The sequence below is a fragment of the Lepus europaeus genome, chromosome 14 (assembly GCF_033115175.1).
Source record: "Lepus europaeus isolate LE1 chromosome 14, mLepTim1.pri, whole genome shotgun sequence".
NCBI classification, from domain to species: Eukaryota; Metazoa; Chordata; class Mammalia; order Lagomorpha; family Leporidae; genus Lepus; species Lepus europaeus.
The window spans coordinates 68,350,989-68,367,646 of record NC_084840.1 but is presented as its reverse complement, the minus strand read 5'-3'; the positions used below and the strand labels follow the sequence as shown (position 1 = coordinate 68,367,646).

The following is a 16,658-nucleotide window of genomic DNA, read 5'->3' as shown; positions in this document are numbered from 1 at the left end:
CTCATTTTCAGCTCTATTATCCTTTACCCACATATCCCACTGAACCAGTCTAAGCCTCAGCTGACTCAACAGTGATGCGCAGTACTGAGTCAATGCTTACTGTTTATAGAATCCTTGGGAGGGGGCAGATAGTTGGATCTTCATTGTCCAGAGGTGAAAATTGAAAATTAATTCCCATCAATAAAATATGCATTAATTACACGCTGAGCACAAGGATCCGTTGAGATAAGTTTATTCACTCAAGATCACTATCAGTCAGTGGAAAGAGTCCAGACTGGAACCTAGGTCTCCTGAATTTGAGTTTGATTCTTTGCAAACATGTTTGTAGTCCTCTGCAACCAGCGCTAGCCCTACTTACGCAACTTCACACTGTTCCCAAGGAGCCCCAGCTACTGACATCATTCTATAATCAAAGTCTACTCTAGGACTCCTGAAATTCTGGGCCCTATACCAAGGTCACCCACCTCCCTTCACTCAGACCACTAAATACCCCAACCTTAACCCCCCTCAGGGGGTCGGCCGTGGCATAGCAGGTAAAGCTGCCACCTGCAGTGCCAGCATACCATATGGCCGCTGGTTCAAGTCCTGACTGCTCTACTTCTAATCCAGCTCTCTGCTACGACCTGAGAATGCATTTGAAGATGGCCCAAGTCCTCAGGTCCCTGCACCCACATGGGAGACCCGGAAGAAGCTCCTGGTTCCTGGCTTCAAATCAGCACAGCTCTGGCCTTTGCAGCCATCTGGGGAGTGAACCATCAGAAGACCTCTCTCTCTGCCTCTGCCTCTCTGTAACTCTGTCTTATCAAATAACTAAATCTTTAAAGAAAAAAAAAAAGTGTGGCTCGGTCAACACTCCTATACTACTCTAAGTCAGTCCAGGGCAGCAGTTCTCCAAGTCTGCAATTCCTGGGGGGCTCTGGACCAGTTCAGGTAGTCCATGAGATCAAAACTATTTTTCTTTGACAGGCAGAGTGGACAGTGAGAGAGACAGACAGAGAGAAAGGTCTTACTTTTCCATTGGTTCACCCCCCAGTGGCCACTGCAGCCGGCGCGCTGCGCTGATCCAAAGCCAGGAGCCAGGTGCTTCTCCTGGTATCCCATGCAGGTGTAGAGCCCAAGCACTCGGGCCATCCTCCACTGCCTTCCCGGGCCACAGCAGAGAGCTGGACTGGAAGAGGAGCAACCGGGACAGAATCTGGCGCCCCAACCGGGACTAGAACCTGGGGTGCCAGCGCCGCAGGCAGAGGATTAGCCTAGTGAGCTGCAGCACCAGCCAAAACTATTTTCAGAATAATACGAAGATGCTATCTGATTCACTGTGTTGACACAGGCACTACTGGTGCCACAACCACGGTGATTGAAAACTTCTGGCCCTGTGGTGCCAATCAAGGCAAGGGTATTGAAATACATTAGTGGTCATCGTATTCCTTAGTGCTGTAGGCTGGCAGGAAAACACCGAGAGTTTAACAATGTACTTGTTGAAACAGTAAACGTTATTAGTTTTATTAAATCCTGACTCCTGGGTACACATTTTTAATACTCCAGGAAGCAATGGAATGCACAAAGGACAATGGTCATCTCGAGGACACACACACTCATATGACTGAGGTCCAAGTCAAACCAGTCGCTTTCTTTGCCAGGCACACTTTCTACTTCTAAAGAATGAATGACAAACTATATTTATTCAGATTTGAGTCTTTGATAGACATTTTCTTCAAAAAGGAATCAAGTAAGCCTGTCACTTCAAAGCAAACAACTGGCATTATTTGTATCCTGTGATATAATTTGAGCTTTCAAGCAAAAATTAGAATTTTAGGAAAGTTGCCACTCTGAGTGTGACAGGTTCCCAATACTTCACAAATAGAATTTTATATATTATAGAATTATATGTCACATTTGAAATATCTGTAGAATGCAGTGAATTAATTATTTTCCAAATGGCCAATTCCAAGTACAAAGATAAGGGGTAAGTGTTTGGCCCAGTGGTTAAGACAGGCCTGCATTTCCTATCAGAGAACCCGGCTCCAGCCTCTGACTCCGAGTTCCTGCTAATGCAGACTGTGGGAGCTAACAGTGATGGTTCAGGTAATTGGGGTCCTGCCACCTATGTGGAAGACCTGGATTGAGTTCCTGGCCCAGATTCAGCCTGTCCTAGCTCCAGCCTTTATGGGCATTTGAGAAGTGAACCAGCAGATGGGAGTTCGCTTTCCCTTTCTCCCTCTCTCAAGTAAAAGTTTACAAAAATTTAAGTACAAGATAGACCAATGGATTTTCATGCAAGAATACTAAAAGTTCATAGGAAAGGTTTCAGATTCAACATTGCAATTAACTTTTAAACATTTCGTTAATATAAAGAGAACAGATTTTATGCATTCCACAGGTAAAGTTCCAAGACAACAACTAAACTTCTCTCATTCCCCTGTTCCTCCCCAATCCCCTTCCCTCTCTCTCCTCTCATCAGTTTTTGCAAAACCTGAATTTTAATCTACTCTATTCTCACAGGCTTAATTTATCACTAGTCATAATATTTCACAAGTAAAAAGTAGGAAGACCACAGTTGCACTGAGATTTAACAAGGTCTAAAAGTGACAATTATATCTCAAAAGGACCATTTCATTCCTATTTTTTGTATTCTATATTAACTGCCATATATCAGAAAATGTAAGATATTGTCTTTTTGAGACTGGTTTATTTCATTAAGCATAATGGTTTCCAGTTGCATCCATTTTGCTGCAAAAAGACAGGACTTCCGTCTTTTTTATGGCTAAATAGCATTCCATAGTGTATATACACATTTTCTTTATTCAGGCATCAGTTGCTGGACATCTGGGTTGATTCCATCTTAGCTATTGTGAATTCAGCTGCAATAAACATGGGAGTACAAATACCTTTTTCATACACTGACTTCATTTTGTTTGAGTCAATTTCCAGGAGTTGGATGATTGGATCATGTAGACTTTCCAATTTCTGAGAAGTGGCCATACTGTCTTCCATAATGGTTGTACGAGTTTACATTTATACCAACAGATTAGGTACCTTCCCCTCTACCACCACATTTTTGCTGGGATTTATTGCTGTTTTATTTTTGGATAATAGCCATTCTAACTGGGGTGAGGTGATACCTCATGGTGGTTTTTATTTGCATTTCCCTGATGGCTAAGTGATCCTGAGAGTCTTTTCATGTGTCCATTGGCCATTTGTAGTTTTTTTATTTGAGAACTGCCTGTTCGTGTCCTTTGTCCACCTCTTCATTGTATGGTTTTGTTGTTGAGGTTATTGAGCTTTTTACAGATCCTGAATATTAATCCATCAGTTGCACAGTTTACCAATATTTTCTCCCATTCTGTTGGTTGCCTCTCCACTTTGTCGAGTGTTTTCTTTGCACTGCAGAAGCTTTTCTTAGCCTAATGCCACACCATTTTTCTATTTTTGACTTTGTGGCCTGTGCTTCTGTGGTCTTTTCCAAGCAGTCTTTGCCTACACCCAGTGTATTGTAGAATTTCCCCAATCTTTTATTCAAGTAACTTGATGGTATCACACATCATAGATTTAGATCTTGATCCATTTTGAGTTGATTTTTGTGTAAGGGGTAACATAGAGGTCTTATTTACACTTCTGCATGTGAAATGAACTTTAAGAAATGGCCCTTTTTTGAATTTGGGTGCAGAATCAAAGAAGAAAACATCAAGAAAAGGGCAAACTTCACAGGTGCGGAAACACTTGAACAGAAAGCTATACTCCCACATCCCTAAGAGATAAGCACTTTTGTTCACCAAATGACCTGTCAGGCCTGACCACCTCAGCCCACCTGCAGGACTCTTTCAATCAAATTGTTCCAGGGTTCATTATGGAGGTTCTGGATAGTCTGAGTTCTGATTTTCTGGACTGTTTTGGGGCTCAAATCTCATTTGTGAAACTACAGTCCCTCCCTCTCATTACTATCTGCTTTTGATTATCAGAAGCTAAAGTAAATACTGTTTGTGTTTTTTTCCCTCCATGCTGTATGCTCTAACTGGCTTGACCATAAGTCAGGACGGAAATCATAACTTCTAGGTCTGGTCCAGAGGCAGTAAGCTGACCACAGTCTATGACTCCCTAGAACTAGAACCTCTGCATGAGATATAAAAAACAAGCACCTGAACCCTGAAAAGTTACAAAGTTTGGGCAATGAGAACCTGAATCACGGACCTATGCAGCCAAAACTCCAGGGGACATCCCTTATTCTATCCAGAAACCTAGAAAAGGGGCCCAGCCAGCCCACTCTCAAATCTGCACTGCCATGGTAGCTCAGGCTGCTCAAAGAGATTACCTGAATAAGTTTACTAAAGAAACTGAATTAGTAAAGACCTCCCAAACAAAGCAAACTCTTGGCCCAGGTTATTAGCTGATGAAATCTACCAGAAATTATGGTCAGAAATGTGGCACCCCAGCCCCACACCAACCCCCTAAATTCATTTGCTAACTCAGTGACTCAGAATGTGACCATAATACAAGATCATTAGGGCGAGTTCTAATACAATTGAATTGGTGTCCCTACAAAATAAGGAGAAGGGCACATTCACACACACATAGGAAGATCACATGAAGAGGGAGCGAGAAGGCAGCCATGTGCAAAGAGGGAAACCTCAGAAGCAGCCTACCTTGCTGGAACATTGATCTTGACCTTCCAACCTCCACAACTGCGAGAAAATCCATTTCTGTTGTTTAAGCTGCCCCATCTGTGGTCCTGTGTAAGGGCAGTGCTAGCAGACATGTATACAAGCACTTAATAAAAACCTAATACCTGTTCTACACAATCTCAGAACACCAAAGAGGAAGGAGCAACTTCCAACACATTTTCCAAGGCCTACATTACCCTCAAACTCTGTTCCTGATTATAAGAAAAGGAAACTACAGACCAACACTTCTTATGGAAACAGACATAAAAAATCAAAAATTAGCCCATTAAATTCAGAAGTATTTCAAATTATGATTTCTGGTACAGGCATTTAGCTGAATGGCAAAGACACTCACATCTCACTTTAGAATCCTGGATTCAATTCCCAATTTTGGCTCCTGACTCCAGCTTCCTACCACTGCAGACCCTGGGAGGCAGTAGTGATGGCTCAAGTAATTGGGTTCCCATAACTCACATGGTAGACATGAGTCAAATTCCTAGCTCTTGGTTCTGCACTCAGCCCAGCCCCCATTACTGAAGCATTTAGGAAATGAACCAGCAGAAAGAGTATGTCTGCATCTCAAATTTTTAAAAAAGTAGAATTGGGCACCAGTACTGTGGTACAGTGGATCAGGCCACTGTTGGCAATGCAGCATCCAATATTGATGTGCTAGTTTGAGTCCTGGTTCTCCAGGCTTCATGCCAATTTCCCTTGGAAAGCAATAGAAGATGGCCCAAGAACTGTGCCCCTGTCACCCAAAGGGGACCATGATGGAGTTCCTGGCTCCTGGCTCCAGCCTGGTTGTTGTGGATATTTGGGGAATGGACCAGCATATAAAAATCACTCACTCACATTCTGTATTTGTGTGTCTTCCTCTCTTTCAAATAAATAAATCTTTAAATAAAAATAGAATCTGTCCTGAGCGTATAAAGCTGGAAACAAGTTCTTAGATACAACACCAAAAGCATCATCAACAAAAGAAAAAAACTGCTAAATCAGAACATAAAAACTGAAAACGTTTGCTATGTGAAAGACACAAGCCAATCAACAAGGAAATGAAAAAGACAAGTCATAGATTGGGAGAAAATACTTGAGAAGCATATATATGCCCGACATCAGGCTTTTACCTAAAATATACAAAGAAAACAAAAAACTCAGTTTAAAAATGGGCAAAAGATCTGAATAGACGCTTTGCCCAAAGAACACACATGGGTGCCAAACAGGCACCTGACAATGTGCTCCACACCATCAGTGATCAGGGAAATCCATGTTAAGTGATAAAGTGATGCCACAGCACATATTACAATGTTTACTTTAAAAAAAATACAGATGTATTTCCTTAAGATGCAGGGAAGCAGAGAGAGAGACAGAACTCCATTCTGCTGGTTCACTCCCCAAATAACTACAATGCCTGATGCGAATGCTGGCAGCCAGGAGCACAATCCAGGCATCTCACAGCAGTGGCAGGAAACCAATTACTTGAGGCATCCCCATTGCTTCCCAGGATCTGCGTTATCACGAAGCTGCAGTTAGGAGTCAGAGCTGGGCACCAAACCCAAGCTACCCGATATGGGTCACAGCCCTCTTAACCACTAGACAAACACGCATCCTTAACCGTTTTAAAAACTGACAATACCAAGTACTGATGAGAATGTAGAGCAGCTAGAACCTTCAGACATTGCTGATGCAATACAAAATGATATCCCAGTCTCAAACACTGTTTGGCACTTTCTTAGATACTGACACAGGCATTTCCCATATAATCCAGTGATCTCTTCCTCAGCATTTCCCCAAGAGAGATGAAGGTTTATGTTCATGCATAAGCCTGTTCCTGTGCACTGGAAAGGACCTAAACATCCCTAAACAGTGAGTGGCAAGTGAAATTGACGCAGCATGTGGTGGGACACTTCTCGGCAATAAAAAGGAGCGAGCTATTGACATAGCATGGAGGAATCTCAAGTGCACTGTGCCAAGCGAAAAAAAGAAAAAAAAATGCATCAGGAGACCCAGACACTTGAACCTACCCTCTCTCCTTGTCAGGGCTATCTTTTGGAACAGTGGTTAATATGCTGCTTGGGATACTTGCATCCTGTATCAGAGAACCTGGGTTCATTCCCATTCTACTTCCAACTCCAGTGTCCCACTAATGAACACCCTGGGGGACAGGACGGGATGATGGGTCAAGGACTTGGATCTCTGCCATCCACATGGGAAACCCCAATGGAGTTCCATGTTCCTGGCTTTGACCTGGCTCTGCCCTAGCTGTTGTAGGCAGTTGGGGAGTCAACCAGTAGATGGAAGAACCCTCTCCCTCTTGCTCCATGTCACTCTGTCTTTTGAATAAGTCATTCTTTGAAAAAATAAATAAAAAATATGTTCTAGCTCTGTGAATGAAGCAACATATGGTACCAAGTGCATAGTGTGCTACCATTTGTGTAAAAGAGAATGACAAATGATTTATGTCTGGATTTCTGGTGGGATAAAAGCATTCAAGAAAGATCTACACAAGAAACTTAACAGCAGCTACTTGTTTTAAGGGTAAGACTCTGACCTCAGAATCTGCCCCTTAGGCATTCTGGTCTGGCTGAGAAGCCCAGGGGAGCATTTCAGGCATGGAAAACCAAGACACTGTGGCAAAAAAAATGTCCCACAAGAAGGATCTCTGTGGAAGAGACTCCAGTGGAAAGAAGCGGCCACCAAAGAAGGATGTACTTTGCTCTGAAGGGAGGAGAGAACTTCCACTTTGCTTATGGCTCTGCTGAGTTGTAGATCCAAAAAGCTTCCATAGCCTAGATAGCTTATGTCAAGAGTCTCAGGTGATAAAGTCAAACTAAAAATGAACCATAATGAAGAAGGAGATGGGAGAGGGAGGTGGGGTGGGAGTTGGGGCGGGGGAGTAGGGGGAAAGAACCACTATATTCTTAAAGTTGTATCTATGAAAAAATGCATTCATTAAATAAAAACTATAAAAAAAAGAGTCTTGGGTGATCACTGACATCATACATTAAGAGTGTTAATTGTTAAGTAAACAATAAGAGTCACTGTGCACTAACTTCCCATGCAGGACCTCTGTCCCCAGAGATTTGGATTATGAGACTTAATAGTAACAAGTGTTCCCAAAGAGTTATTTTCTTTTGGTGTATTAAGCAGAGGATATTCTCATGTCTCATAAGTTATAGTTATGTCTAAGAGCTTGCAAAAAAAAATGCATCATTCTTGGGTTCTTCTTTAAAGATAATTAAGTCTCTATAAGGAAAGAGGAGGGAAGGAAGGAAGGAAAAGACAAAAAAGGGAAATTACTTTGAGATGCAGTAACTTTGAACAGCACTTGTCTGGACTGTTGAGGAAGAGGATTTTATGGGTTTTTTGTTTTTCTTTTCCCTTTTTCTTTTTCTCTCATACAAAGCGCTAACCTCTATAGAGTTAATCCTCTGCATATAAAACTAAATGAAAATAGATCATGGTAAAAAACAAGACAGGGAACAGGAAAGAGAAGAGGAAGGGGAGTAGGAGATTAGAGGGGAAGGCAAGTACAGTGGGAAAAATTACTATGTCCCTAATGTTGTATTTATGAAATACATGCAAATAAAAAAAAAATGTGAGTGAGAAATGGTGCATGGTGTCAGGGGGAGGAAAGAAACCCACTGGCTACAGTTTTTACTTTCAAAATTGGGAGCCATGTGAGTGCATTCTATGCTTACAATAACTCAATAAACATTTGTCAAGGGCTCCCTACACAAAACTGGTACATTCTGTTGAACAAAAGAGATGAGTGGGGCCAGCATTGTGGTACAGCGAGTTAAGCTTAAAAGCAGGCATCCCAGGCATCCCATTATCGGATCGAATCCAGGCTGCTCTGCTTTCAGTCTACTCCCTGCTAATGGCCTACAAAAGCAGTGGAAGACGGCCTAAGAGACTGGGCTCCTGACATCCAGGCAGGAGACCAGGATGGAGTTCCTGGCTTCTGGCTTCAGCCTAGCCCAGCCCCAACCCCTGTGGTCATTTGGACAGTAAGTCATCAGATGGAAGAACTCTCTCTGTTCATCCATCCTCTCTCTTCTCTGTCACTCTTTCAAATAAATATGTAAATCTTAAAAACACAGAATGTTCATGATGACTACCCCCAAGTCTATCCTTTTCAACATATGTCCACATCACCACTGATGCCCATACACAGCCACGTGATGTCTGAGGACTCCCCAGGGAGTAGTAGGACACTTTAAATATTTTTAAATGACATTTTAAAAAACTAATAGTCAATTTAGAGTAATAAGCCTTGCTATTGTTCTGTACAAAGTGCTTTCAAAATGTAAACTCTAGTTAGGTCTTCACAACCACCTCCAATTTCATAGACAATGGGACTCAAGTTGTGAGAGATAAAGGGACCCGACTGAGGTTCTCCCCCTGGAAATGGCAGAGCCAACCCTCGACCTCGTGAGTCAAGGTAGACATTCCTTCCACAGTGGCTCAGAGGAAGATACAACATCACCCCCCACCCACACCTGCCCCCGTCATCCTTCTCCACTCCAGAAAGCGCAAAGACAAAGTGATGGCAGCAAGAACCTCCTAGATTTCATTTCAATCCCATGACGCGTTGTGACAGACTGATGTTAAGTATGAGTCAGTGTAGGTCTTGGTCCTAGGGGACAGTACTGGCACAGAGAGAAATGACTCCAACTTCTGTTTTGACTGTTACACTTAGCCAGCAGGAGACAGAAGAGGAAGGAAGAATGTCCTTGGCTGGTGTGGACAGAATCCTGCCAGGAAGCACTTAACAGCATGCCAGGGACATCCCCCAAGTCCCCTTAACACCATGACACCAAACCAGAGAGGCGCTGAGCACTCAGCGACACTGCTAACTTCTTGGCAACTTTTGAAAGCAAGATCGTGTTTCTATTGACTAAGGTGTGGGCGAGATATTTGAAATGCAGAGGCCCTGGAAAGGCACCAGAGAGGGGAAGGATTTTTCTCCCCACAACCGAGTTGAACATCACTCTGGGGGGGGGGGTGCATTGCAAAACTTTGCTCACATAAGATTTTCCTCTTGTTTGATCTCTTCACCTCCACATCAACTTCAGAGTCCCAGAGTCATATGATCCTCCAAGACAGAGAAGGCAATAGCTATTAGTAAACGACAACAAAATCCATCTTTGTAACTGTGATCTGGATCCACCACTCAGGCTGAGGGGCAGCTCAGGGGGTTCCAGCACCAATGATGGGAATCCTGGGAGCTTGCTAACACACCTGTGGGACTTGTCATCTAAGACCCAGTGTGTAACTCCACCAAGGAGTGTGTGTGTGTGTGAAGTCCTGAGCCATTCAATGCTACTCAGCACATGCCAAGGGCGAATGTGTTCTCATTAGCAAGTCTCCTAATCCTTATTCCTCATAGAATAAAAACTTGACATGACTAGGAATTCTGACCCCTCCTAAAGCTGGAGGAAAATGGGATGCTTATGATAGATTAATCCTGGGGAGAATCGACCCTTTGATGCTTACTTTCCCACAGATAAAGTTTTGTTTTTTGGATGAGGAAGTTGTCAATAATTCTTCATCGAACTCACAGATCATCAATTCACACCTGTTTCAATCACTTCAGAGCATGCAAAAATATTCCAAGCAGGGTCACAAAATTCTTGGGATTTCATTTTGCTCTCAGGTCAAATACGCAACTAGTGGGCTAATTTCATGTAGCCCTGATGTGATCCCTTTCAAAGTGGGCGAGATATAAAAATGGAGTTCAGGCCCAGCTTCTGAATTCTGCTCACAGCAGTTTAGCACTCTGCAGCCACGATTTTCCTTGCTTTGACTCTCCCTCCAAGTATGTAGCTCTCACACACTTTGTTATCTAGAAGGTCAGGAAGAATCAAAGGAAAGGGAAAAGAAATTCTCCCCAAGATCAACATCTGATCAACAAAAATAGGTCTGCCTTCACACTGGAACTATTCTCCATGGTCTTATTGTTCTATTTTTTCCCCAAAAAAGGATGGAAAACCTAATTCCCAGAATATGTTAATAGCTTCATTATGTGACCATAGGACTCGTAAGTTATGCAGCTCAAGTGTTTTAGAGCTAAGCTACTGAAGTATTTTTAGAATAATATCTGATCTCTTGACATCAATCTGTTATCAAGGGTCTAGTCTCAGAAGCATAGCTCCCGTCTAACGGAAGACCCAAGGGCCACGTCTAGAAAGCTGCATTTGTGATATGGGAGGTGTGGCTCAGGCTTGAGGTTACCCAGGCTTAGTCTTGGCACACCCATTTTAACTCGGGGCAGGCAACGGTAAGGATTAAGAAAGGGGGTGGGGGGGAACAGGTGCTTGGAATCATGTTGGGATCAAATTAGAGGCCAAGCATTCAGAAAATTCCAGCAAAGTGTGGAGGAGGATTTAGAAGAGTTCAGATTATTGTCCATAGCACAGAGCCAAAGAAGAGGAAGGCACCTCTTAGCTATGCCAGAGAAGAATAAATGAGTTCCCTTTGTCAGACATCTCCCTCCACCACACAGCCAGCTTTGGACCTCGAGTATAGAGAAGGCATCTGGGGGCCTGGGAGCCCTGGACAGGAGACAACAAAGTTGGAAAGAACAAGGCAGCTACCCTAGGCCTAGACAAGGGGAAGATACTTCCTTCAGATCCTTCACCTGTGGATACAAAGAAGAACATTGCCCAACACATACATTAATCCACAAAAAAATCTCCTTATGCAGTGCCTATAACAGAACCCCCTCCAGCAGTCTGTTGCATTGCCCTAAAAAATGCCTTCAGTGGGGAGTGGGAATAAACAGGTCACTGCCTCACAGACCTGGACTGACCTGGCCCTACCATCATTCCAATTTGGTTGGGGCAGTGCCATAGCTTTGGGAAAGTGACAATCCTCAAAAAGTTGCCTGCGACTCTGGTGTCCAACTCAGACTGAAAGACCCTTTTATATTTTCAGACTCAAAAGAACCCTGACCCTTGCAGTCCACAGGTACACTGGCCATGCTATGCACCTGTATCTTAACAACCATAACTAGGAATCATAGAAGTGCCAGCTGTGGTAGTTACTTTTGACGGCTTTCCCCTACTCCAAGACAAGCCCTTAGAGCTCCATGCTCTCGATGACAATGATAATGACTTACTCACACATCTTAGACATCCTTTCAAGCACTGTAACAAGCCATTAACATTCATTCTTCATTCTCAAATTACATTGTACGAGCCCCATGATACCTATGCCAGTATTGTCTCCATTTTGCCAAAGAGGAAACCGAGGCACACCTGTGCTCATCTCATTCCACCTTTGTTGAGAATCCCTTGTCAAACAGCAGAGGCTTGGGGTTCCAAAGCATATGGTCCATCCTTTCTAACAGCTGGGAGGGAGTGAGAGAGGAAGGCAGACTGGGAATGATAACAGTCTTCGGATGAGTATGCCCAACTCCTGTGGTCACAAGATACACAATGTACCCCTGCTATTTTTTTCCCTAGTGCACAGTTCTTACCCGACTGTCCTCCTGGATCTCCCAGTCGCTTGAGAAAGTCACCAGCTGCTGCCCTTGGGAACAGTTTGAAAACTGGAAGAGGCTGGAAAACATTCTTCTGTTCTCTTGAGTGTCCGGAAAGATGGCATCTTGGAAATTGACTCCATGGGGCAAGAGGTTATAGTTTTCATCCATCCTGAAGAGGGGGAGAGAAAAGTAACAGAGACTTAGACTGGACAGCCAGGGAGGATCTGGCTTCAATCAAGAGTACTAGAGGGGCTGGCACCATGGCTCACTAGGCTAATCCTCCGCCTGCGGCCCTGGCACACCAGGTTCTAGTCCCGGTCGGGGCACCGGATTCTGTCCCGGTTGCCCCTCTTCCAGGCCAGCTCTCTGCTGTGGCCAGGGAGGGCAGTGGAGGATGGCCCAAGTGCTTGGGCCCTGCACCCACATGGGAGACCAGGAGAAGCACCTGGCTCCTGCCTTCAGATCAGCGCAGTACGCTGGCCACAGCAGCCGTTGGAGAGTGAACCAATGGCAAAAGGAAGACCTTTCTCTCTCTCTCACTGTCTACTCTGCCTGTCCAAAAAAAAAAAAAAAAAAAAGTACTAGAGGACTGTGCCAGCCTTGCCAACCCCCCCACCACGTCTCACACACTCTCACTGGAGGAGCCACTCCAGTTACCTCTGTTTCCCTGCTTCATGCTACGATGCAATGCTATCCTCCAGGTTTATAAAAAGGCAAGGCTGGGCAGGGGAAGGGAGAAGGCATATGCACCTATGCCTGTTAAATCATCTGTGTTTGCCAAGTTCCCCACCAGCCTTCCTTCTTATATATGGTGTTCTTTGCTTCCTGGTGAGGAAAAAGCCAGTCAGTCATAAGGACCTGAGTTCAAGTCCTGCTGTTGCCACTTATTTTCTGTAAGACAGGAAACAAATGTCTTAACTTCTTTACACCTCAGTACTTTTCTGAACAAGTACAGTATCATCTCTTATCTGTGGTTTTGCTTTCACTGGTTTCTGCTCCCTGTGGTCAGCCATTCCAGATATAAAGGTTTTAAATAAATTTTGTAATATGAAGTTGTCATTCTCCCATTTTGTTGTGAGTTATGGTAGTTAATCTGACTATTCCTAATTTAGAAATTAAAGTTTATCATGGAATAAAATACTATCTACAAAGTTTGGTACTATCTGTGGTTTCAGGCATCCGTTGGTCTTGGAGTGAATAAAGGGGAACTATTTGTAAATCACTTTTGCTCCAAAGAGTGTGTGCAGCTTTAACATTAGACAGCATTGTTACAGAGCCTAGCCTAGCTGGTCAGAAAGATGAGGAAGTCAGGATGACAAGGTAAAGGAGGCTAGGAGGCGGATTCACACCCCACTCCCCACCCCCAAACACACACACACACACACACACACACTGACCACAGTCTGTTCTCCCCTCACTGGGTCCCAGAATAACAAAGGAAGAATGAGTTGTGTGCAGTTGTTAGCACACTTCAGAGCAAGACAGCACTGGGAAACGGAAACCTGTCAGGCTACTGTTTCACTTTGTATCTCTGCCCTAGCTTTTTGTAACTCAATTAGAGCAAGAGATGGAGGAGCCAGCTGACCACCACCCATCCAATAGACAAAAGTAGTAATGATTAAAAGCAACAATAACAGAGTCTGTTCAAACCCTGCTGCTCTTTTTATTTCTCCCCTTGGAAAACAAAGTTTGTTGTTTAATAGTTTAGAGCCAAGTTCTCAGTTTTTGTCCTAAATAAAAACGTCAAAACTCAGCGTTCTTTGCCTTCAAGAAGCGCACTCCCTAAGTTCTTCCTGACTTTATTTAGAAACTGGCCTTTTTTTTTGAAGAAGAGTTCAACCTCATCTCGTGAAACCACTCAAGCCAACACAAAGCAGGATGTGTATCCTAAACTTAAATAGTCTGCCTTCAGTATGGAAAACCCAGGTCGCCAGGAGCTTACGAATGCCCCTCTGTGGAACTGTTTTCTTTCTCAGAGCAGCGTGAGCTACAAGTGAATCTGCAGACCCAGGTCGGAGTCATGGCAAATACCCTAAGTGCTACTCAAGGACTGGGAAGACTGCAACGGTTAGGAATAAATTCACTTACCACCTCCATGCATGGGTTCAATTCCATTTTGATGTTTCTCTCAGTTCTGTATCACAATGGGGGAGGCAACTAATGAATTCAGGGTTGCACCTGCCCTTTTCTAGTTCAAACTTCCTAACAGTCAATAAGAACTGATTGTATTCTGATGCAGATGAATTCTATCTTGATCACAAGCCAACTTTCATGAGACTTTACAAGATTCCAGGAGCCTACCATCAGAGAGGACATTCTGCCCGATTCCCCTCTTGACTCTTCGAATAGACACTGTGAGCAGGGGTCGCACTCCCAGAAGGTCCCCCATAACCCTTGCTATTTTCAATGACCTGGCAGCTGAGAGGAGATAGTGAAACAAGAGGCCAGCCAGGCTGCATTCCAAATCATTCCCATCTTGGCAATGAAATGGGTGGGAGATGAGAGTAGGTACTTGTTAAGAGGCTACCATGCACCAGGTACTTCGCGGCAATTAGTGTTTCTAATCAATCTTGCTTCTCACCTCATGCAGGTGAAGCTAAGAAGGCTCTTGGCAAAGTAAACTAGCTCAAAAAACAGCAAAGAGGTGGGTGTTTTGGCTAAGTGGGGAGCAAACAGGCATCTTACATGGGAACAGGTGGATTCTATAACTCTCTCTGGCTCCTGACCCCAGCTTCCCGCTGATTCGAACCCTTGGTGGCTCAAGTGATTGGGGTCTTGTGACTCACGTGGGCAACCTGGATTGAGTTCCTAGCCCAGCCCAGGGCCACTGTGGGCATTTAGGGAGTGGACCAATGATGAAAGCTCTCCCCTTTTCTCCCTAGCACTCTACCTCTCGAATGATTTAGCAAAAAAAAAAAAAAAAATTCTTCACCATCTCAGTCTGTTTTCACCGAAACCAATTTTTAAAAGATGAGGCAAATGGGTTACCGGAAAACACCCGGGAGAGGCTTTTGCCCAACTCCCCTGTGTGCCCCAGGTCAGGGAACCACGCCTGCCTTTGAAACAGAGAATTGATAAAGGGCAAGGGGGCTGCCCAAGGCACGTCCTAGTTGGGAACGGACTCTGCGGGCGTCCCGATCCGGCTCCAGGTACGGGCGACAGGGGGACGTGCGCACCTGCCAGGTGGCACGGGGCGCGGGGCTCACCTGAGGAAGAAGAAGTAGGAATAGTCCTGGACCACGGTGTGGGAGTGGCACGAGAAGTAGCCCAGGCCGCTGAGGTTGAGCCTGGAGCCGGCGGGCACCTCCAGCATGCTGCCCCACGCCTGATCGCACAGCATCTCCACCTCGGCCGAGTAGAAGAGCCCGCCCTGGCCGGCGTGGTACTGCCAGGGCAGGTAGTTGTAGAGGCCGGGCACCTCGGGGTGCAGCGCCAGCACCTTGGCGTACACGATGGTCTCGGCCAGCTCGGCGCGGCAGCCCTCGCTCAGGGGTCTCCACTCGGAGGGCAACTGGCAGGCGCGGGCGGGCGCCGGGCGGCCGGCCAGGCAGAGCGCGGCGAGCAGCAGCGGGCGCAGCATGCCGGCGGCGGCGCGCTAGCCCGGGCGCATGGCGGGGCCCCGCGGGGCGCGGGAGAGGCCCGCAGAGGGCAGCCCTGGGCGCTCAAGGCTGCTAGCGCCGCACCCGCAAGCTCGGCGCGCCGCTGGCTCTGCCGCCGGCCTCCCCATGCCCGGCCTCGCCCGCCACGCTTTAAAAGGGTCGCGGCGCCGGGCCGGGCGCCCGCCTCCGGCCCTGCCCCCGCCACTCGGGAGGAGGCGGATCCGCGCGGGGCGGCCGCTCGGGCCGCGGGCTGGGGCGGGGACCCGAGCGCGCTGAGAGCTGGCCCGGCTGGAGCGTGGAGGCGCGGGCGGGGCAGCCCCTTTTTAGGGCCCCTGCGCGACCTGGTCAGAGCTTGCCCCGCATCGAGCCTTGTTCCAAACGCTGAGCAAACTCGAAGTAATTGCTGTTCGTTTGCATGAGTTCTGTGCTGAAGTTTTTACATTTTCTGTGTAGTTACTTTAGAGCCCATACACATATAAGTGAAATCTGATTTTAACTTCTCAGAGCGCTAACTGCGAAGTTCAGTGTGAGCTAATTCTCTCTCTCTCTTTCTTTGTCCCTCCTCCACCTCCCAATTTAGTAAAGACTTGAGAAAAGATTTGTAAAGTTATTTTGCCCTGATTTCCCTACACCTAGAAAATTTTCACATAATCCTGACTTCCAAATGGTGAACAATCTACACCTGAGAAGTAAGCTTATTAGTAAATTCTGAACAGCCTTTCAAAAGGCAGTGAATTAGAGATCCAGACTCAACAATTCTATTGCTCTCGAAATAGTCCGTTATTTCCAACAAGAAATGATGGTTTTATCATTTATCAATAGATTGCTAAATTCATATTTATTATATCATGCCTATCATACATATAATGTGCAGATTATCATGCATGTGTCGTATCTATTATAAATTACATA

General features: G+C 45.3%; 1 protein-coding gene across 1 annotated transcript in view; it reads right to left on the bottom strand.

Moving 5' to 3' along the window:
- The window catches only part of CCDC3 (coiled-coil domain containing 3), a 119,371-nt gene extending 103,644 nt beyond the window's left edge, over positions 1 to 15,727 (bottom strand). Inside the window, exons 1-2 of the mRNA XM_062211418.1 lie at positions 15,354 to 15,727; positions 12,142 to 12,316 (exon numbers count right to left, since the gene is read on the bottom strand). Of these exons, the coding sequence (XP_062067402.1) occupies positions 12,142 to 12,316; positions 15,354 to 15,727 (549 nt within the window). The remainder of the gene's footprint in view (positions 1 to 12,141; positions 12,317 to 15,353) is intronic.
- Between the last annotated feature and the right edge of the window lie 931 nt (positions 15,728 to 16,658).